Source organism: Falco punctatus, assembly GCF_963210335.1.
Source record: "Falco punctatus genome assembly, chromosome: 1".
NCBI classification, from domain to species: domain Eukaryota; kingdom Metazoa; phylum Chordata; class Aves; order Falconiformes; family Falconidae; genus Falco; species Falco punctatus.
The window spans coordinates 77,877,872-77,902,142 of NC_137580.1; the positions used below are offsets into that span (position 1 = coordinate 77,877,872).

A 24,271-nucleotide genomic window follows, 5' to 3' on the forward strand; every position below is an offset into this window, starting at 1 on the left:
CCTTAAGTTAAAGCAACTTGATGACATGAAGTTCTTGTATTTAGACAGTCTAAATCTGTTTTCATGCTGATGATGCATTGTATAATAATGCACAAAAATAATGTGATAATTCATTATTTCAGTAGCAACCAAAACATGCAATACCTGCTGCCACTAGCATTGCTTATATTGCCAATAGGTCAGCAGAGCTCTGGCAGAATTTACAGAGGTTAGTTGTCTATAGTGTATTAATGATTTCTTCCTAATTTAGGAAAAGCTATGTTTTCAGCTGTCTCCTGAAGATAAGTGTGTGTAACTTCAATCTCAGTAAATCATAGTGTCTGTGATCATCATGTTAAATCTAGACCAGGCCAGCAAAGGCAGTAAATGTGGGAGGAAGAAGCCAGGTCAAATCTCTGTGTTTGTCATTAAAGTGCCTTTCAGGTACGAATTTCCCGCTGCCGTGAGTGCGTTTCTGCAGCTGAGACCACTCACCATTCAGTTCCGCAAGCCTGTACTGGACCTTCAGGCTAGAGCTTACGGAAACCTGTCGCAGCATTTATGCTGTCCCTGGTGACTGAACACTAGATGGCAATCTCTCTTTTCCTCGCATCTTTTTGCAGAAGGTCGATTTGGTTATAATTAGACTTGGGTGGTTTTTTGGTTTTTTTTACTGTCTTTGAGGTGTTTTTCTCGCTAGGAGCAGTAGTGTGGGTTGCCCTTCTGTCTGGCTGCTGAAAAGGGTGTAAGTGTACTGCTAAGAAGGACTGATGGGTACAAGGTTTTTTTGAACCTGTAAACAAAAAAAAGAATTTGCCAAGCTTTAGGCTTATACACCTTATCTGTCTATTGTTTATACATAATCAAAAATAATTAACTGTGTAAACGAGCACTTTTAAGTAAAGCCGGGCAAGTCAGGGTCAGATCTCACGTTCCGTGCATATGTTGTTATATGTCTGAGTACTGAGGTACTGGATTGGACCCACTTCATTCATCTCACATAGTTTTTTAGGTTGGTTTGGTTTTGGTTGTTTGGTTTTTAATTTTCTTGAGGTGCTTGATGCAGACCACTTCTAGGAGCTTGGTTCCACTGCAAAAGAGTGCTTTAAGGCTCAGGAATGTTCATGTGTGTAGATTGTGGCCATTGAATGGTTAGCTGTTAAAGTCTAATCTGTTCTTTCTTTGTCTTTGTTGTCTTGGTAAAGTAAGTTTTTAATGTAAAACAAGTAAAGTGCATGTTCCAACTCGAGTTACTTCAGTTGATAGAAGCTTGGCTTAGCTGATTTCTGTTGGCTGATCTAAGGCACCGGGATTTCTTTAATTGTGCTGGGTGTATCTCCTTAATGTATTTGACTTAAAGGTGGGAATCTTGAAGCTGTAAAGTTTTGTCCAGTTTTCATGAAAATGGGCAGACAGATGGGATAGATGCTGTTTACTTTTGCAGTAAGAGGAAGGCTGCTTGACTCACCTCTTGTGTGGGCGCAGATGTTTAGCAGAGAAAATGCAAGAAACCACTAGTTCACAGTTTGTAGAAGACTAATGTGTGTTCTTAAATGACTGATTCTAAGTAAATAACATCAAAAAAGGCATTCACTACTTCTGTGTTATTTGTGTAGTAATACATGTCAGCAGATGGTCAGAGGAAGTGATAATACATCACTACTCCCTATTCACTGTCTAGTGCATAGCACTCAATAGGAAATTCATGCAATGTTTGAAAATGAACTGTGATAATCAGAACTGTATTGATAATGCACAGCTCTGTAGTTAATTTAATTTAACGCCAGATATCACTGTCTCTTACTATTATTTAGTGCTAATGGGTGATTAGTACGTTGTTTTGTTTTGTTTTGAAATGCAGGAGAGACTAAACTAATGCTGATCAGTAGAGTAATCATTTTGAGGAGATGATAAACACTGACATTTTGCCCTAAGCCAAGAGTGTGCAATGGTTGAGACTGCATAATCCTCTGGCCTGGGATGACCAAAAGGGTAAGTCAATAGTTGTAGTCTCTTAAGGGCTGGATCCAGATTGCTTAATTTGGGACTTGGAACAGAATCCAGTATGCGAGTCCCAACCAGCAGTGTGGAGTGCCTTTTTTTCTGTAGCACCATCTATTCCAGGCAGCAAAAAACAGCAGGCACCCTGTCTGATTAGCCTGAAATTGCCTAGGTCTTAAGGGTTCACATAAAATGCATACTCTGAAATGCCCTATAGTCCGAGGAGATAAGCAAAACATTAATTGCATCACTGAAATTGGAATTGCAGCAGAAGTTAGGAAATCTGTTGGTACCTACACGTAAAGATGCGTATACCTTGCACGATCGGCACAAACTTACAGGTCTGACACATGTTAGGAGGGCTGAATTGGTTGTAAAAAGACTGTGGAAGTGGTAGCAGTTTCTGTGTTTTGCAATAGCATTGCAGTTGAGATACATGCCCAGGGAGTCGGGAAGCTTGGCTTGGAACTCTCCTCAGTGTGACACTCATGGGTCACATCCCAGGAAGCTGCGTTAGCTGTAAAGCTAAAAGTTCATACCACAGCCTACTTGGACCCGGGTTCACTTCCATGTCACATGCATTTCTGTGGCTTTTTTGGGGGTTGTTTTCTTTCTTGCAGCAGCTTTCCCTACAAGTAAATGTACTATGCTAATTTTCCCATCTTTTGTTGTCAGTAGTCTCCTCAGTCTGCCAGTAGTGGCCAGAATGAGGTACTTGAGGAGTTTGGCACCTTAGGAGAGAAGAAATACCATTTTATCTCAGGCAATGTCTTTCTCCCTGAGCCAAACAAGACCCAGTTCACAGGTTTTACTTTTTTTACTTTTTTTTTTCTTTTTTAAATGCAAATAGCGTAAGATGGGTGGCAAAACAAGAAGGAAGGGTGTCTTCATAGCCACACAGAGGTTGACTAGTGCATTGTCCCAGAGCAGACAGAGAGGAGACCTCTGCTTAGACATTACCTGTGACATGCCCATAAACTGTACCATGTCTGAGAGCCAAAAACTGAAGAAGAACCAGCATTTTACGTGGTAAAAATTGATCTGCAGAAAACTGACAGGAGACTCAATTTCAGAGCCCTGGTTTCTGTCAGGGTAGGGGAGCAGCTATAGGTGGCTGGTGAGAAGGTGGCTGCAGCAGCAAAACCAGTTTGGGAATTTCATTACCCCTGTGCCGTAGTCAGTGAGGACCTGCTTTAAATGGTAACTCCTCCCCTAGCCCCAACTTGGAGGCACTTTCTGAGATTTAATCTTGGATTTATTGGGATTTATTCAGTGCTCTGCTTTACTAATGCATATAATTTAATTGTTAAATACCAAACATGCAACCAAAACCAGACATTTTATATAAAAGAATAGTAGTTACCTCCTGTCACAAACTGATGTAGGTCTCTTCTGTGTTGTAATTCTGTGTTAAAAGAATTGCTTGAAATGTTTTAGAAGTAGTATTTCATATTTATTTTCCGTATTGTATTCTATTAATTAAAAACAGTCATATAATTTAATTTCATTTCAGTAGTTTCCTTTCTGAATTGTTAACATTGCTTAATATTGCCCCATCCTACTAGGGGATTTTATCGCTAAATCGATGCAATTCTTTTATTACTGAATGGTGCTACTTGGCCACTGTGCCGCATTGGATGCCATGGCTGTAGTTGCTGCTGAAGTTCATAGTTCTGTGGTTTAACTCCCTTGCTGCACTGTACAAAGTTACTATTTGGCTGTGGATTATGGCCAGCATGAAGTTGGTGTGTTGCAGACCTGAGGTCGTTATGGTGGGCAGCCATGAATTGGGCAAATGGAAGTGCTGATCGGGGAGATGCTGTGATCATCGTACCTGTGGTATGTACTAGAATATTGCATCCAGGTAGTTACTGCTACTAGTGAGCTCTAATACCCAGGTTAAGTAGCTGTCACTTGACTGAATCGTGCCACAGGAGTGACTTAGTCCCAGTTTGTTTCCAAGCTGAAAATTAGTTTTAAGTAATATCTTCTAGCAACATAAAAAACAAATTTTTCTCTTAAGCATGCATGTGTTAATGTAGGTTATTAACATATATATATATATGTTACGAGGTAGTATATAGGATGTATGTACTTTCGCAGTCATCCAGTTACAATACAGGTGGAATCCAGCAGCTTCTTGCTCAATTCCTTGCATTTGTACAGTTGACCTTCATCTTAAAGGTCTTCCAACAGAAATTATTCTGAATTGATTTGAATTGTTAAAAAGTGAGGGAGGCTTTCAGAGCTGGCGTGACTTGGGAGAACACACATCTTCTGCAACTAAGTGAGCGTTCAGGAACGTTCCTTGGGTGGTGGTGTACTTTGAGAGGGAAACATCCCTCACGCTTATCTCGGATGAAGGCAAAAAGTCTTCCTTGATACCTTTGCTAACTGTTGAAACAGAATGAGCAGTGAAAGAGATGACCAAAGAGTAAGTCACTGATGGTGGTGATCTTTTCATCCAACTTCTTTCTGGGTTGCGGATCTCAGGATGGTTTAAACATGGCTAAAAAGTCTTGGCTTGCTAGGACATGCTAGTGTCTTCTTAGGAAGACTTTTGGCTTTCCCCTTTGTTCTTTGTTCAGTTTTGTGGTGGTTAGTGGGTTGCTTTTTTGGGGGAGGGTGGGTGGGTGACAGGTGTTTGGGTTTTTTTGTGTTACATGTCTTCTTCATACAGTTTTCTTGCAAGCTTTGGGTCAGTGCTTTGCTGCAAGTGGTACCAGCTGAGTGTCTTTTTTTATATAGCAAATATGCCTCGACCTTAAGAGGGTATTTAGAAGCTGTTCCAGAAAATGTATTTGTACCTGTATGGCCTCCTTCCAGCTACTTGGCAGTGTAAAAAATTGCACCGTAAAGATCCTCTGACTTTAGCGTTAAGATAACAGGAAAATCAGTGTCTGTCCTTCCTTCTGCGAACTAAGGGACCTGAGTAAGTGTTGTTTATGCTGATACTGGTTATCCGCTGTCTTCCATAATTGGTCTAATTGTTGTTAGATTTTGGGTTTGAATGATTTGGGTCTTTTGAGAGTGGAGCTGGGCAAACTGAGGTTTAATCGATGTTAGTAGACTCAGTGGTGCATAGTAGAAAGTTGAGTGTCTATGGTTTACCCCTTCGTCCTTCAAAACAAAGATCCCTGGGGCTGGGTGCAGGAACGTGGTGTCAGAGTTGCATGTGCTGCTGATGATCACAGTGGGCTGCAGCAAGGATGCCAGTTGTCCCTCCGGTGGGATAGGCTGCGCTTTGTAGTCTGCCTTGATGTGAAGGTGATTTCACTTAGGGGTAGGTGATTGAATAAGCTGCAGTGAGCCTGCTAGCAAAGCACATGGTGCTGTTGCCTTGGGACGAGACAGACGAGTGGGAGGGTCAGAGCACACAAACGTGGCACCAAAAGGGTAAAAGCTTCTTAATTTGTTCAGTCACTGGTCCTGCTGTGTGACGCTGGGCGGGTTGTGGTGTTTCCTTATCTGTAAAATTGGGATAATTGTCTGTGTTAGTCCGTTACCCTGCATTAATGTGCAAGACCAAGAATTGAAAAGGTTTTTTGGGTGGTGTTTTTTTTCCATGTCGTGCTTTAATAAAATGTTGAATTACATACTTCTTACTGCCATCTTTTCTCCCTTCTCTTCCCCTCAAAAAAAACCCACGATAACTTCTATAAAAAATTGTTGATTCCATTCAATTCTCTGTATTCACCAGGATAGGGTTTTTTGTTTCCTTTTATCTGTTTAGCAGTTTAAATGGTTTCAAGGACCAACTGGTATATTATGAAGTATAATCCTTACTGATTTGACATGGACTTTTCTAGGTGTCCTATAGCCACCGTACTTCTTAAGTTGTGTATGTTGTCAGTATTAGTTGCTGATCTCTGGTAACAGAGCTTGTCTCTTAATCCTTGTTTTAAATAACAGGGTTATGTTTGAAGCTCCCCAATGATAAGGAATCTGTTCAAACTCCCATGAACTTTTACAAATGTCACTTAAAAGTTCACTGGTTTCTTTGCTTACTTCCTTCGAAACTTTGTGGATTTATGTTACACAAACTATGCTCATCTAACCTTTGCTGATAACCAATTGAGTTGTATGTTCAGCACATTGTTGCCATTAGCACCCAAAATTAATTATTTTCAGGAATGGACTGATTTTAAGTATGTACAAAGGACCTGAAGGTCATTGACTTTAATTAGAATGGTGATGTTCACCACCTTTCATCATTAGGACCTTCTTAGAACAGTTTTGCTTTTGCAAGGGGCTGTGTCTCCTTAATTCATTCTGTGTCTCTGGGACACATTACTTGTACAAATTTCCATCTTCCTGTGAGAGCGGAGTGAGCCACGTAGCCTTTTAAGAAGAATATTAATGCTCTGCTGTAATTTTCAAGTACTTTCTGATTTTTTTTATTGTTATTACTTTTGCTCAAATTCTCTGTAAATAAAATAAAAGTGTTTTAGCTGGGAAAAGAGATCCAGTTTTTGTCCTTGTAACCTTGAAAATTCTGCCCTGCTACTGTAATGACCAGCGTATGCCTCTCTCAATAAGAGTTACTTGGTCGCTTTCTCTATGTAAGTCTTGTGAGAATGTCAAATATTTTCGTTTACAAACATGTCTATAATTTTCTGGTTTACTACTTTTCTATTTTGCTATGCCTCATAGTTCTCTATTCATTTGGTCTTTTATTACTGTTCTGGCCTGGAAATCTTAACTTTCATGTATCTTTGTTTTCTGGTAACTTCTGTCTATAGTTTGTTACTAGCATGTGAAATTGTCCTTAATAGGTGTGAACAGTCTGTTCTTCGTGCTTTGGCTGTCTTTTTACAAATCCAGAGTGCAGGATGCATTTACATGTCTTCACCTTTTGTCTTGTGTGTGGCGTTGTAGCCCAACTAGGGTAGAATTAGCAATGATGGTTTTTCTTCTGAATTTACTTCTTTAGCCGTAGTCCTCTAATTCTTTTGGCTTCTTGTTACTTTAACCATTTCTGTTAGTGTCCTTCTCCATTCCTTTCCCCTTTTCTACCTGTTCGCTGTTGGTATCTATTGTTACATCTGCACTCCTTTGCCAGGCAAGAAAATTCATCCTCTTACTATTTTGATCAGTTTGTTCAGTGCTTTTTCTTGTGTTTCTGCAGAAACGACCAGATATGTTACAACTCTTGATCAGTTTTATTTAATTAGCCGTTACCATAAAATTCTGGTATGTTTTTACTCATTTTTCTTGTCACTTTCCCTATGTATTTATAGAGTTTTTTCAATGTTTTTCATATTCTAGGCACAACATAGGCTTTCCCATTGTAGAATGTTCCTCTGAAGGAGACTTTATTCTTTCCAAACCACCAGACACAGGGGGACTAGTATCGTTTGGCACTGTAGCTGAGCAGTTGGTGTATGAATTGGGCAATCCTCAGCACTATCTTTTACCAGATGTCACATGTGACTTTTCCGAAGTTTCCATCACTGAAATTCCAGGTTAGTCCTCTTACATGTCAGTGAACTGGTTTATCGAGCTAAAGCAGTTACTTTAATTTACATGTTTTCTCTGTGTATTTCTTGTTAAATCAGTTCCGTGGAGTATGATACTATACCAAACTGACTTTTTCAAGGACTTTTGCTAGAAATGCCTTTAGAAATTTTAACCATACTCTTATTTAAATCTTCCTGGCTGACTAACTCACATCTTTGATCGCTGCTCCTTTTGCTTTACTTCTAAATGAATGCCTTGCACCTACCAAGTCTTTAAACTATGTATTCTGTGTGAGCAACATTGAGACAGCTCCACTATGATCTCGGAATTTTTTAAACTGCAGGTCAGTTTCTTTGCTCAAAAAAAAAAAAAAAAGTATGTTTTGTACATGTTGTCTTATATGGCATTTGAAATGTTAGTAACAGTGGAAAGCTGTGTCTTTCAAAGCACTGCTTGGTAATGGTGTTTTTCTTAGACATTTGGGTGGATCAGCTTAATGGTAGAAGCATGCTTAGGTACTGGGTTTCCAACAGACAATCTCTGTTTGAAAAAGTCCATTTGCTATCCTCAAAAATCTCAACGGCCAGTAGACTAAAGATGAGGATAATGTATGTTCTGGATTTAGTTTTGAAAGCAAAACAGACAAAAAGACTTAGGCTTAACAGATTTGAAGATCTATAGGTTGGATAAGACCGCTTGGAAAAAAAAATCATTTGAACAACAGTCATTTGAAGTTTGGTTTTTACTGCATCCGTATTATATGTCCTTTTTCATTCTTATAGAACTTAGCTGTGACAGTATGACAAGTGTCTCTCTAAAACTTAAGACAATTGAATTCTCAAATTAAAAACTTACTGTGATAAAACTCAAAACACTGTAGTGTCAAAAATATTTTGCTTCAATAATAAAGGCACTGTAAAGTTGTGCAGTGAACCTTTTGCACATGCAACATAACCAAATGGCAGTCCGATAAGGCCAGCTTGCTGCTCTTAGCCACCAGTCTTTTTTTACAAAAAAAAAAAAAAAAGACACTCTAACCTTCCTATGAACTTTTAGCTTGCAAATGACCCGATATGACATGTTTGAACTTAAAATGAACTTTCACATGAACTTTCAGTTAGCCTTCTTAGAAATACAACAGATGGAAAATGGGCAGATTTCTTAAATATTTTTAGTTTGAAGTGCTTTGACACGTACCCCAGTAAAAACAGGCAAGCTATCTATTTTTTTCTGTTTACATTGCTGATTTTATTGTCCTGCTGGATTACTTGCAGTGTTTGAACTGAGAGGTGCTTCTGTTTTCTTTTTGTCAATGAATACTATGCATTTTGTTTTGTGGGGGTTTTAGTTTGTGTTACTCCTTCACCTGGAACATGAAACTCTTCCAGATCTTTACCCCGACTGTAGGGATATTACTCTGTATTGAGAGTTACATTAACCTGATGCCAGTCTTGTGGAGAGAGTGATGTTATTTGAGTGATACGTAAAATTTCTGCTAGTCACATTCACTTTTTCAGATACGTTCTGATTTATCTCTTAGAGTATTTGTTTAAAGCTTTGAACTGCTTCCTAAATATTTGCAAGCAGAGGTTAGGTGCAGGTGAGCTCCAGTACTGCTGGCTGGCTGTCATAAGGTGCTGATCCTGCACTCTAATTTTCACCGCACCTATTGATTTTCTCCTGTTCAAGCCTGAATGTGATGCCATGACAGCAATTTTCTCCAGTTTCTTTTTGGCATTAATATTCTTAATACTGACAAGAAGGCTAAAGTGAAATTACCCCTTCACTTACTAAGCTACCAGCAAATAAGCTTTTGCTCTTTTCTCATCTTCCTTGTTTTGTTTCTTTACCGAGTGGACTGCAGTCCACACAGGCAACTACAGTGAATTGTGTGCTCTGTGTGCGTGTGTGCAATAAATGGCTGTTAAGTGGGAAATAACTATTGGGTCTGAAGTCCTAAGGCTGCTTTCTGCCTTAAGATATATTTATTTTTTTTAAGTACAGGAATAAACATTTCAAGCATTCTGTTGAAAGGCTCATTTGCTGTTCGTGTTTCTAAGGCAGGGGAGGACTGTTGCATGAAGGGTTCTCTCTTCTGTGGCAGTATAGCTATCAATGCTTTGCTTTTTAATTAAGTGCATTTGATTAATATGTATCACAAAAGAATGTCTTTGAAGTTACATTGAAGAAGCTTAAATACTGATTTTTTTTTTTTTTTTTAATTACTACAGGTTTTGACGGTGGGGCAGTGAAAGTTCATGGAGCAAAAGGATCGCCTCCTTCAACGTTTTATAAGGTATTATCTCTTTCTGTGAAGTTGTAAGGTATTTTTGATTTCAAAAAAATCTTGTATTTTGGAGAAAATATTAAATAGTTTTTGCCAAAAACTGTTGTCACTAAAATTGTCATCCTCCCTTCTCCAGGAGTAAAAGAAGGTGGGGGAGACAAACTTTGGTACATAAAACCATGTTAATTTGTATAACAGGCTTATCCACAAACCTCCAGAGAAGACTGGAATTCATTTATAGTAATAATGATAATTTTTAGAACATGTTAGCCCAATAACACCTCTATACTTCTTGATTTTCATAATGGTATGTTGATTTTGTTCTATTTCATTGTGAAATTTATCTGTGGCAAGTGGTTTTCAAAAGGGGAGTAATGAGTAATCACATCTGTCAAAGACAGCAACTAAGAATGGGACAGGTGAAAGAAGCCTTTCTTGCATTTCTTGTAAAACTGTGAATTTTTTGATTTGTTACTATGGTCTTCCAGTGATCTCCATTTCCTGAATGAATGCTAATACGGTTCTGTTGGAGTATCAGTGAGGCTGGATCCTTTTCTTGTTTAAACTAGTGGCAAAACTGACTTCTATAGAAGCAAGATCAAGATCAGAAACTAACTGCTTAGCACAGCCGTATCAGAAGAGAGTTAACCTAAGCAGGGAATTGTGCTAGTATTTCTGTTTAAATAATATAACCTATGTCTGAATATCACTTTTCTGCAAAACTCTTTACTGCATTTTTGAAACATTTCTGACGCTTTTAATCAGTTTTATATAAGATAGGGTTTCGGTATTTAACAGACAGGGTATTTCAGAGGTAGTTAGTATCACCAAAGCAGGTTTGGGTTTGGTGGGTTGTGAAGTCAGAATAAAGAGCTCGCTAAAGGTTCCAGAGTTGAACCATACTGACAAAGCCTTTTTAGAATTCAGTGTACCACAGGTCACTTTGCTCATGCCCTTAGTTTTTCACTTCAGTCACTTTATGGAAGGGGGGTTGATATTTTGAAAGTATTGTGGGAGTGCAATCTGAACATGAGTTTTTCTAAACTTTCCCCTATTATAACGAAGCACTAATTTATTTATTTATTTTTTGATAGGCAGCCTACAATTTCAGTACAATAATAGTCTTGCCAGCTTTTGCATTTCTTCAGGATTTTAATTACTAGTGCAATAATTTTAGTTACAGAAGCTGGAACAACAGTTTTCCTTTCCATGAGTGATCTGTGTCTGCGTTATCTGCATCTTGCAATAACTGTGTCTTTTTAATCTGAAAATAAGTTTTTGTTGCATTCGAAATGGGAACAAAATAGTCTTAAAACAAATTATAAGCACATTTTTTAAAGATGTTTAGTTTACAGTGTCACCGTATAACTGACAGAGAAGTGAATTTAGAAGTAATTCCTAAAAATGACATAGAATGAGGAGTATACTTTTGTACAAAACATCAAATTCCATCAGTCAGATGATAGCTATGCTGATGCTCTTACTCCTGTAATAAATAGTGGAATTTGATACTGGCAAATATAGAAGGCAGTGAATATATGAAGCAGGAAATACTTTTTTTTTTTTTTTTTTTTTTTGCCTCCTTGGTCAGATTGTGCGGTTTGAAGCAGAATGTTTTGCTGCTTCTCAGCAACTTTTCTGTTCAGCAGCCTTGTCCTCCTGCAGTTTTTGTTCTTGACTTTACATTTCCATACTTCTGTATACCTAAGGGAAATAACTGAGACTTAAGATTTTCAGTTGATGAACCATGAAATGGAGTAAACAAGATAGTATGACAGTTTGTTTTTTACATAGCAGTAAAATAAAAATAAGATTTAATTTCTTTATTATTATGTTTTAAGCAGGACATTTGAAATGTAAGTTTAGGAATATTTTTAAAATAAATCTTACATTTTGTATATTAAACAGTGTAATGATACTCTAAAGTGTTAAGTTATACTTCCTGTGAATTATTTATATATATTTTAAAACTGTTAGTTGGCTGTAAGTAATAAATGTCCATATGCTTTGCACCCCTTTTTTTAGAAGTAATTTTTAGGAAATTAGTATGTTCAACTTGGCTAGGAAGCGACTGAATAGGCATTATAACAAGGTAGAAATATTTAAAGGGTGTGTTACATCTCTCCGTAACTGTAGAAGAAAATTATTTAATTGCAGCGTTAAAGGTTAAGTGTAGTTAGTAAAACTGTGATAAGAGAAAGGGAGATACGAGGTAGATTTCCAGGATAATAATGAGAAATACATTACCTGTGAAATAGTTTCTCAAAAGTAATGGCTGAAACACCATTTTTTGCAGACATTTAGAAGTAGGCTGGGTAAAGTGTTTGAAAATCTACTGTAGATAAAGCATTTCTGGTTGTAGATATTTATGCTGAATATTTTACCAGGTTCTTCAATTTCTGCTCTTGTTTTTATGTTACCTAACAAATGTTGAAAATGCTCATTATGCTTAGTTTAGATACATCTATTAAAGCTTTTCTACCATTTATGACCATGTATTATGGTAATCTCTTTCACCGTGCTAGAGCTCTGTTAAGCAGTTATAGTACTGGAAGTCTAGTAAAATGCTTATTAGTTAAATGTTTGCAATATATAGCATATTCTTTTTTGTGTGCGAATGTGAGTGTATGTGATATTTTTTTTTTCCCATTCATTTTAATACTTCTGGGAAACTTAGGTCTGATCTATTTCACTGAGGTGGATATTCAGCTTTTCATCATCAGAATGTGTCCTATGTACTAAAATAGGTAAGTACAGGAGGATTTGAGGATGACAATGAGAAGTGATTCAGGGTTTGTTTTGCATATCTGAATATTCCAGTAGAATTTTGTATTTTAAATAATTGAGTAAATTTTTGTGATGATAATGGTTTCTTGCTATTCTGCTTTTGCTTCATGTATGGATAATGATTGTCAGAGAGCATTTATAGCATACTGGTATTGAATCCCATGTAATGTCATAATCCCTTATCCTTAGGTAAATGCCACTTACCTTGATGGCTTCCGAGCTACTGCTGTCTGTCCGGTGGGAGGTCCAAAGGCAGTAGAAAAAGGAAGACGCACTGCGGAAAGTATTCTGCAAAGGTTAGTATTGGAGTCTTAGAAGGGGGTTTCACTTTTTCTTCTCAGAGGTGATGAAAATAAAGCTGTGACATACGATGGCAACTGTTTTAACCTTGTGAGAACTCTAGAAGATTAAAATCTTCCAATTGGGAGGACACCTCAAGACTTAAGTAGCCTGTTTAGGAAACCTGTTTTTAATGTGTAACTACACTTCAGCTACATTTGACAGAACAAGAAAGGTCTCAGATACTGTTGAAAATAGATAGCTGGGTAGTGGAGAGAAACTCAAATTAATGGGGGAAAAGCTGTGACTCAGATTAAAATGTATTAGGTGCCAGAGAGAAACCCACATGAAATACTTTTCGCTGACTTTCACAGAACATTTTAACCAAAAATCTTAGTACTATGAAATGTGGGCAGTTTACAAAGTTTGTGTGTTAAACAAAATCGTCTTAGTACCTTGTAAAATTTGGCTAATGATTTTGTTTACTAGAACAATTTTACAATTTTAAGACAGACTGATAGACCTTTAGACGTATTGTCATGCCAGTATATTTGGGTGAGGAGGGATTCCTCTTAAATACAATTCCAATGCACAGAAATATCAGAGCTTTTACTCCTGATAACCCCAGTCTTTCTGGTTAGGAGATCTGTCTCTTTGTGCCACATTTTATATAGAACTTCCCCACATCCTATTATAGACCTGTGCAGCAAGTACACCAGGATAGAAGTCTGTCAGAAATGCAAGCTTTTCTGGGGACTGAGAGTGACTCGCTGCTCGTGTGCCCACGTACAGCACTGGTGAAGGAGGAGCTGTGTGACTTCCCTCAAGAGATGTAGCAGATGAGAGCAGGCTGATACGGGATGTCTAATTAAGTTCTGGGATCCCTTTCTTCAGTTGTGTGAATGTGAAAAGTTTGCGTCCAAGAGCTACTGAGAAAATGAAGAAAAAAAACCCTTCAAAAGCTGTAAAATACAAAGACTTGGAAGTCTCCAAAAAGCAGTCTTTCTGGAAGCTAGGTGATTATTTTGGAGAGAAAAAAGAAATGGTATATTTTCCCTTTCCTGTTTGCTCTTGGACATTATTTCAGACCAGACTACATGAATCTTTCATCTGATTGAAACAGCTTGTGGTGCTGCTGCCTCTGTGACCACCATAAAGTTAATTTGGGCTGCTTACTGTGCTGTCCTGAGTAATCCTTGGAAGAGGGCTGATAAAGGCAGCCAAAAGCTGGTTAACTGGCTTGATAAGTGGCCTCTAGCCCATGAAGCATGCTTGGAGCAGTTGTGGCTTGTTCTGTGGGTTAAAAATATTACCTATCAATACATTCTCCATCTCAAACAGTCTTAAACCAGCTTAAAGTGTGGAATCATTTATTCAGCACGTTTGAAAGATTTCTCTATGTCAGCCCAGATATAGAATAAGACATTAAGCTATTCTGATCACAGAGAATGCTCTAGCAGCAACTACATCTTTTTAGGAAGCTCCAGCTTCAGTATTTCCACCAGTTCCTGTTGCAGGAGAATGTCTAAGGACATGATCTTTCAGCAAGCCAGCCCCCAGTCCATTCTAGGTTAAATTCTGCCCAGTAGTGTAATGGCAACAAGTACAGAATAAAGTGCACAAATGTAAAGTGCTTCAATGATACAGGTCAGATTAGCTGGTAGCCTAAGACATTAAGAGTTTTTGCAGCTAGTAATACAACTTTTCTTGCATGCTTCTGCTTTATTTGTTCTTTAATTTTTGAAAGCAGGAGAGGTTTGGCAGTATGTGTGTGAAGAAGTCTCTTTGGAGTAATCTTTGGTGTCCTTTCGTTTTTGATGGTTCTCTATTGCATTACCAAGACATCTGTGGGTAATTTTTAGCCCTTTCAGAATGTATTGTGAACTCCAGTATCTCAAACTGTAATGCTTGTAGATAAGTAACTTAAAATAACTTATTACAGACATAATTTGCAAATTTAGGTACCTTAAATCAAGTATCTATCTTTCTGTGGTCACTGAAATAAAGATGGCCTCATTTGTGGTACATGGACCACCTTCGTGGCTTTACAACAATTAGAAAATTGTATTTTATATTACAGTCCTGTGTACTGCTTAATTTTTCAGGTACCTTGTTAATATTTACAACGCTGATAATATATTAACAGTGTCTTCAAAATGTTCCACTGATGCAAAGTATTCTTCTCATCCGAATTCCAACGTTTCAATTGATACAGCTAGAAGGGTGCCAGAACAAGATTGTTGGGAATCCAGTTTAGCTGCTTCAGAATTTAACTTATTTTTCCAGTCTCCAACATGTTAACAAGTTGGTCTTTTTAACAGTTGGATTCTTTTAAAACTTTTTTCTAACTTTTTTTACTGTGTTTTCTTTTTTTATTTTATTTTGAACTTCATATGATTATTTTTTTAAAACTACAGCAATCATATTCAGTTTTAGTGGTTGAGATTTAGTCTCCTTTTTCTAAGAGCTGTTGCAAACAGTCTGTTTAATCTAAATTTAACGCCTGTCAAAAGCCAGTATTAATTCCTGGCTCACTTAAAGCAATGTGTCTTTTCATGGCATATAAAAAGAAGGTAATGTGCATCCCCGTTATTAATTATGGTTGGAGAAACTTGGCATTCTTGACACAATGTGCTTTGGTGCAAATGTCCTGACAGAAAGTTTGAGGGATTTCAGTGCTAGACTGGGAAGGCATGAGTAATGAAGAAACATTCTCTTTAAAAACTTCATCTACTTTTTGGCATTTGAGTTGCATGTTCATTAACCCCAAATAAATACCTTTAAGGTTTGAATGAAGGTTCCCTCTTCAGTTTGCTTTTTCTTCATTGATGCCTGTGGTTTAATGAGTCAGTCTTATGTATTTGTTGGTAGTCCATAATGCCTTATAGCAGAAACAGAATTAAGAACTGGATTACCAGTATGAAAACCAGGGAGATTGCATATACTATAACTACATTTCAAGCTGTCTTTGTTTTAAAGATGAAAGTCAGAGCTGGAAACTATTTTTGTCTTCCTGTCATCTTTCAAATAATTCAAATAAACGAAAGGCTCAGTTTGAAACCTAGGGATAAATTCAGAGGCATAACTTCCTTGTTAGTAATTGCTTGATCTGTAGTATTCAGATATATTTGTTTAGTGTAAAGTATTCATATTCCAGTTTACATGACAGAGCCTTAGCTCCTGTGGACCACACAGGGCTACTTCAGATAATCATTTTGAGGCAGTTTACTAATAAAAAACAATCATTTGTTGCAGGACTCGTCTTATTTTCAGTCAGCTTGGGTATGAAGATTACAGTGCAGTTAACATACAGGTTTTAGGGTCCGAAGATACATATGGACCTCATGCTAGAAGGAGTATAGATGGTGTAAGTATTCAGTGGAGCGTTCTTAAACTTTTACTGACCTCTTTTAATCTCTCCATATTGTTATCTTTTCCACAACTTTAAAGGAAGTCACTGTCATCTTGGGAATTTCACCCCATCGTCTTGCAAAGAATTCAGTGTCGCTACTTAGTGTACAAAATTAAAACTGACTAGGTCTTTGCAGTATTGGGTCTTCCAGAAGCGATGATATGAAATACTACAAAAATGTTGGCTTTGTAGTGTGTGTTAATGTTGTTCATTTAAATAAATCGTCTTACAGAGAAGTTCTTGTGACATGGACTAAAATTGCATGAGATTTAACTAAATGACCACATTATAAAGACTGCAGTTAAGAGATGGCAGTGTTAGTGTTGCCTGTGCAACTTTAAAACTGTCTGTGAGTCCTTTGTGAAACAATCTTCAACTTCATAATTCTGTATCCTATTTTTTAACTTAGAAAATTTTATAGATATTACAAAATTATAAAATACAAAATACACATAGTGAAGATTATGAATGATGGCCATAGCCACTGCAGTTGTGATATACTTGGTCTGTTTTCCTAATCTAGAATATGAAAGTCCTTCTTAAAGGAAAAAAGACTGTAAATCTTGTCCTCACTTACATACACTTTAAATATTTAGACAGTTTAGTTTGTTCCAGAGCAGTAGCATTTAATTCTTCTTTGTCAATGGCAGTCTTACAAAACTCTTAAGGTACACGTGGCAAAACTCAGCTCTGAGTTTGATCTTAGGAGTGACAACACTTAAAACAGCTGACAGTTTGTATGTATAGGAAACAAGAATGTGATGTGGAGAAAGACAGCAAAGTTTTTACTATAGAAATTAAGTATTTGTAGAAGTTGGGCAAGATTTATCTTGCAGCTGTTCATTTTAGTGCTTGAGCTTCAGTTTCCTTCTGCACAGCAGCAGAAGTTTCTTCCCCTGAGTAACAGGCTTTATAATGTGGTCTTTTTCCTCTTAGGACCATAAAACCTGTTGTGTTAAGTGTGTTACTGAGATTGGAGGATAGATTTTGAAACATAGGAGCAGATGTTCCAGGTGTTAAACTTGTCTGTATTCTGTTCATACCAGCTGCTTATGGTTATGCATTGTAATACATTAATTAAATTGTTACATAGGAAGCTTTTGGTCTCATTGTATAGAGCAAATATTTTTTTGAAAAAGAGCAGTTTCTTCTTCCTTATTGCTCAGTTTGCCTTGCTTACGGTACATTAAATAAATTTTCCAAATTACATTGAGTATTTGTAGTATTTTCCATATTTCCAGCCTCAACTCCCAGGTCCTATATTAAAAGTAAATAGAGCATTATCTGTATTGTATGTTCTTCCCCATGCGTGCCTGAAATAAGATATGAGAGCTAAGGCTGAAATACTGGAAATGGCTCCATTGCCTCCTCCCTTCACTTGGTTCCTCCAGCACTTCAGAAGAAGCTAACCTGACGATTTTTCACCTGGAAAGCAGCTTAGTAGCTTAAGAAAAATGGGTGGGGAGTGAGGTTTGCTTTTCCATTTAAGATATAAAGTCATAGAATCCAAAGGAAAACGTCTGCTTGTTGGGGCTTCAGGTAGGAATAACGTAGTCTCTCAAACCCTCTTTCCTACCACATCTTTCCATACAAAATTAGACATGATTATTTGGGTTGCAAATAACAGTGCTCAAAACCAGAGCCATGTTGTGTTAGGCAGTATATTAACGCACAAGGAAAACGGTTTCTGCTTTGAAGATTCTAGCATCTAAATTTAAAGTGGAGAAGCAAATGTATTTATGAATACCGAGACAGGTTAAGTTGCACAATATTTGGAGCTCAGTGAACATGTCTGATGTGCCTTGAATAATTCTCACATATCCCAGGCTTACGGAGGCCTGTGTTCTGTAGCTGTTCTGACAACAGAAAGGATCCTTGAGAAATCAAGAAACACTTGCCTCCTTCCCTTTCTGTCTTCCCCAGCTGTTTACACGGTGGTTGCTTCCCACTATGATAGCTTGCTTTATCAGCAGCAGCCCAGCATGAGCAAGAATGGGACTTGAGTCAGCCCTGAGTAACCACAGCAGTATTTAATTTTTAATATTGCCTGCTCTTTGGGTTTCTGGTGGGGAGGATGGCGGCATTTTGTCAGTCACATTGTGACTGTGTCACATTGTCACTCAGTGCATGGTTTAGAAATACTGGATGTGTTTCATGTACTAATAGTACATCAGGTATTAGTTTGCTATATAAAAACTGTGTGCTGTCTCTAGTAGTTTTCTACTAACCCTTTGTTAACCAATTTACAGCACATTGTTAGGACTTGCTGAATTGTAACTTTGTTTTGCTGTTTTGGGGTTTAGTTACGATACAATAAGATAAGTGACTCGAAAATAGTCTATATATCTAGTTTTAATACTGGATTCACCCACTCAGAACAGGACTCAGCACATTGTCTTTGTAAACCATTGTATATATATGTGCATCTGTGGGCAAGGAAGTAAACCTCAAACCTAAATGGGATGTTGGAGCCATGGTACAGTTTAGAACCAGGAAGCGGTTGTGAATGCATACGTACGTTTTCCGCAAGAATATTTCTCATAATTATTTGTAGTAATTTAATGAATCTCGTGGTAGCTTTAGGAACATCAAATATTTCTTACAAAATGCATTTGAATTTGTGTCATGGCTGCATATTTTCTGTGTAGAAACAGTTTTTTACAACAATCCAGTGAAGCTTTTTTTTAAACTGGAGAACTGATTGGTTTTGTATTTGTATTGCCTTGATCAGGATATCTGTTTCTGTATTCATAGAGGACTTCTATCCTTTCAGTGGCACATGATCTGCTGGAAGAATAGAACCTCTCGTACCTTGGCTGTGCTAAACTTTTATTTTAGGGCTTGCCTGCATGACTATGGAGATAAACTAATAAAAATGTGCATCAAGTTTGCATGATTTCCTACGTAATAGTATCGTGGCAGGTATTTTCTGGTCTGGGGGTTTGGAGGCTGAGAAACAAACTGTGTGTGTCTCCCTGTGAGTATGTCTATATAGGGGTACTTAAGAAAGATGAAAGCAATTATATTTATTGTTATGGTACCTCAGAGTACCTCTGTGTGGATGTGCCACTAGAATAGGAATAGAGAAAAATTATCTTTCAATATCATGAATATTTAGGACTTATGTTTAAACACACTAAAACAAGAGGACTTTTCCTGGGTTTTCGCTGACCACAGCTATAAAGTCAGGAACTTTTCCTCCCTTAGTGTAAGCTGGCATAAGTGAGCTTGTTCGTGTTGGGGGTTTGTCAGGTATTTTGGTTGGAATAGAGGATTTAGTTGTCTGTTAACGTATCCAGTCTCTTTGGGATACACTTACAGTAGCCAGGACGCTTAGTGCAGCGTATTCCAACATTTATGGTAAACACCATTTTGGCAGCTGTCACTAGGAAATACATCCACGTTCCTACATTGTTGAAGTTACTCAAATTCCTGAAATTGACTTGAGATTTTCGAATGTTGACATGTTCAACAGCATTGCTTTTGGGAAAAATGTACTGTATAACCACAGGAAAACGATTCTAATGTACTAGATGTCAGGATTTCAAAAGGTAATACTCAATTTGCTGGTGTACGTAATGTTTTTAATAACGCAGCTTCACAGAAATGTAGGCAATTAAGTAGCACTGGAGTTACGAGATGTGGTAAAAAATGAGCAGTTTAGGACTTCAGATCCAGCATGTAGTTTCTCAGATTATTTTGAAGAGGGAGATTTTTTTAAAGTTTAAAATGTTTAGTCAAGTCCTAAAAATTGGGGTGGGAAGACAATTTATTTTGTGATGATACTGTTAAAAGTTACTAAAGTTCTAATGAATAAGTTTATATTTTGTTAGGCATATTAGTCTAGCATTTTTCACTGCCAGCTGTGTAAATTGACAATTGATTCAAGTAATTTTTACAATAGTTTTTGACACGACTTGTAGTTCTTGAAATCGGGGATACCCATTCAACTTTGAATAGTGAATAAACATCAAAACATCCAGCAACAAGGATGCAACATGATTTTCTCTGATGGCAATTTTAATTCAGTTCATCTAACAACTGCCTGCATATAGGAACAATTTCAAGGTGTTTATCTTTTCTCTCCTGTTCCTGTGTGTTAGAGGGAAGATGCTGTTAGTGTGAAGAAAGGTTCCTCTGTCTTTTCTGTGCCAAGTCGCGAAGGATTTGGTGCTGTGTAGGGTGATGCTGTTCCAGCCCAGAGGAGGAAGGACTCCTTTAAGGAGTCATGGCTCCATTCTTTTAATCTCGCCAAAAAAATGTCCCCTCTACTCCACACCTCAACCGCTGCGTTTTGCAGTTGGGGCTGTTGAATTCTGGCAGCTTCTGTATCCTTCTTGTCTGCCGAGTATTTATGCTCTGATGCTTTCAGAAATGTTACCGGTTTCTGTATCTGAAAGAAATAGACTTTCTGCTAAAATCTGTTGTGTTATTTTAAAACACTCACGATTTTATGAGCAATTGGGAAGCTATTTAATGTTTCATAAATTATTATATGCAATGAGAGACGTTGGAATAAATTTTAAAATGGCTTATTTTTGTCATATATATTGATTTCCTGGTACAGCAGACGTCTGGCATAGATTCAGAAGGGCTTGGATCTTCCAAAATCCAGTTGTTCCTTGCTTCAGGAAAATGTGCTCTTCAATATCCTAAGTAGATATTTGTTCAACTTTCCTTTACTTTTCTACATTTTTAGAACAGCTGCCAAATCTGCAAAAATCTGTAGATGGGGCATTTAGAGAGTTATGAAATGCTCTGAGATCTGTAGAATAACAGCTCCCCTGCCCCAGGCAACCCCAGGCACTTTGGTACGTTATTCTTGCTGTCATGAAATACATCCTTTCCTGTTGATGTAAAAAAAAAAAAAAAGGACATGAATACTACAAGAAGTCTCCTGGTATCTTGTAGTCAAACTCCTCCTTTTTGAATTTGATGTTAAGTAAGCCGAGAATTTCATGTAAGGTTATGAAAGAACTTCATAGAAGTTATAGAAAGAAGTTTAGAAACTTTCTTTGTGTTCATTAACAAAGAAATCTGACTTCCAGGGAGAAGAAACACCCTGCTGCAGGACTCCACGCCTGGAGTAGTGCGGTGTGAGAAACTCCTGACCAGTAGATTTTGATACCTTGTGCAGTCCCGTTTCATCTGTATGATGGAAGTGGTTGTGCTTGTGTTTTGGGACAAGACAAGACAGACTTCTGTTGTGAGCAGGCTTCACATTTTTAGAGATTCAAAGGTAGACCAAAAGTGGGTCTTCCTGGTGGATGCAAATTCTTGAATAATGAAGTCTTTGCCCTCAGTGAGACCTAATCTTCACTCTAAGGCTTTGACAGCGTATTGATTCAAATGATAGATCTTGCAGTGGCAGAAAAGAGATTATTATTTTTTTTTTTTTTTTTAGAGCAGTAAAATCTTAAGCGAGAGAGAGTGCTTATCTGCAAGAGCAGGTGTGTTAGTTGACTATAGAGTAGGGAGCAGAGTGCTGGCTGGGTTTACCTTTAGAGGAGTATCTGCTCTTCTGTCTGGAAACATGGTGGCTTTCACAGGTTCTGTTCTCCCATTTAACTCCTAAGTATTAAGTTTGAATTCTTTTCTGTGCACAGATCTGTTTGCTTCGTGATGCTAAGAGAGGTAAACCTGGCTCTTAACTTGACCTCAAAGTATTCTTAGTGCACTTAAAGTAAGAGGAAAGGTTGTTTGCCAGTTCCACTGAGAATGAAGTATTTAATTTCTTACAAAATTTCTGTTAGTTATGGTACTTGATTCTTTGAGAATGCTGGAGAAGAAGCACAGTTACCTAGCTTCCACCCAACACCAATTTCATGGTAGCAAAATAAAAAAGATAATGAAATTTTAACAGAAAATTATAGTGATGCTGGATGAAAAGTCACAGAATGAAAGCTGTAGTTTGTGGCAGTGAGCACTAAACATTTCCATTAGATTTAACTTGAATGCTGAGCTACAATTATTTTTCAATTTGGTAAATTTAACTGATGTTCTGCATCTAAGCTAACTGAATTTCTGCTTTTTTGAAGCAGGGTCCTCGGGAAGCTGTTATTTGGCTTGCTGTACACCATAAGCAAAAAGAAGCTGTAGAGATCTTCTCCAGAGAAATTGCACCAGCTGGAACTGGCATGGGTAAATATTTACATCATCTTGTAATAATTTTACAGTGAATTTTTTTTTTTTGTCCCTGAGAATGACTAGCACCCAAAGACTTAGTCGTGTTCAGTTTCATTCTGCTGTGCTTAGTGACATTATAATTGTTTTTAAAGGTATTTATTGGTGTAGAAATGGGACCTGCAGACATTAGCAAAATGAAAGTTCTGGAGGTTTACCTCTGTTCTTTTGAGACTCTTTATCCTTCTATTGCTGCTACTGTCCCTTCCTGCTTTCCCCCCCCTTTCCTCGTTTGTCTTTTTCCTACCCATGGTTACACTGATGTGCAATAGCGTCTTACTCTGTTTTACCATGTTATTAAACCTCAGTGATGCTATTAGATTTCACTGGCGATAAACATTAAGAATGTTATTCAGCTGGCAAAATTTTACCACAGTGTCCAGCTGGTCTCTTCAGCACTTTATCATCTGATGTTACTGCAAAGGATTTTTATATATACTACTGTACTTCCGTTTAATGTGTAGCTGCTTTTGTAGGTAATTACAACTTTCAGATGTAAACCAAAACTTTTTAATACTGCAGTGATAATGCTAACAACCTGCATCTAATTTTTTATTCACAGGGTATCTTAACTACCAAACTTGAATTCTGATCCTGCACTATTAAGTCTAACTTCAAACGAAGCTGTCTTTTTAACATTCGATTTTGTATAATTTTGTGATGTGCTGCAACTATTGCAAGATGTTGGGGGTTTTTTGTAATTGACTTGTGAGGTAAAGTCAAAATACTGGGATTTAACCGATTTGTCTTCATATTGAGTGTGCATTTGAAGTATTTGCATAAGCATCACTTAGTGTGAAATAATCTATGCTGCTGTCATTTACCAAATGTTTGTTCCAAAAAAACCCTTTACATTTGCTCTTTGTAGATGTCATTGGATTCTCTTCACTTTCTAGGATGAGTTACAGTTCGGTTATTTTGCACAAACTTCTCTTCCCACCCTCCCTACCGCACGCCAGCCCCGTTTCTGTTCTCCTTCCAAGCCACCATTGTATCCATCTCAGCTGTAGGTGGCACGTTCATATATTGTGATTTGCTGCTTATGCTATGGATACTTGTCCCACCTTTTATTATCCATTTAAAATTGGGACACTTTATTTTGAGGACTAGAGCTCAGATACTTTGCAGTGACTTCTATGTATCTTAATGAAGAATATATCCAGGATTTACATAGATCTTCAAAATCGAATTCCATGAGCTTAATCTGAATCTCTCAACTTCATAGCAAATCTAGAATCCTGATTAATGGAGGGGTGGGTAGGTGTTGCCTTGCAATTGTGGAACTAATAAACATCTTATTTTCAGTGGATGCAAAATTGTATGGAAGTATGCACATTCTGTGTTGTGGTCTTTACAGTGGTAACAGAGATACAGTTAATGCAAGGCAGATTTCTTTTTTTTTTTTAAAAAAAGTTGTTTTTATAGAGGCAAGGTCAATGCATGGTCTTCCCCCCCACCCCCGCCCCACCCCAAGGCAGAATATGATCATGTAGAACTAATTGCAGTTGTTCATTGAGATAATTTTAAAAGATTCTGCAGTTCTGAAGATGGTTAGTAGGTCAGCATTTAGCATGGATGTAAGTTGCTTCTAAAGACTTTTTTCTCTAATGAATGAAAGTTGGACCAAACTGCCAGTTCTATAGTTAGTTAAGGGTTCATAATTGAAGTAGTTTTTCCTTTTTCATTAACTCAAGTAGACTATGTAACATAACTGAAAGTAAAGATCTATACGTATTTATTTTATATATGCATAGGAAATCCCCTAGAAAATATCTTTTTGAACAAAGGAAAGCTGGGTAGATTTTAAAATAACTACTTATTTGTAAGATCCAAAGCTAATGGACATGTCTCTCCAATTCTTAATCTGTGCCTTTTTTTTTTCT

The 24,271-nt window shown here is 37.4% G+C and overlaps 1 protein-coding gene across 5 annotated transcripts in view; it reads left to right on the plus strand.

The window, feature by feature from the left end:
- Positions 1–24,271, plus strand: part of LOC308067350 (uncharacterized protein) — a 64,928-nt gene that overhangs the window by 12,273 nt on the left and 28,384 nt on the right. For 4 of the 5 annotated variants that reach the window (XM_080396081.1, XM_080396084.1, XM_080396083.1 and 1 more), the window contains exons 9-13: positions 7,249–7,445; positions 9,672–9,736; positions 12,704–12,810; positions 16,049–16,160; positions 22,244–22,346. In XM_080396081.1, coding sequence (XP_080252207.1) covers positions 7,249–7,445; positions 9,672–9,736; positions 12,704–12,810; positions 16,049–16,160; positions 22,244–22,346 — 584 coding nt within the window. The remainder of the gene's footprint in view (positions 1–7,248; positions 7,446–9,671; positions 9,737–12,703; positions 12,811–16,048; positions 16,161–22,243; positions 22,347–24,271) is intronic. The other variant, XM_080396082.1, reaches the window with a different exon arrangement.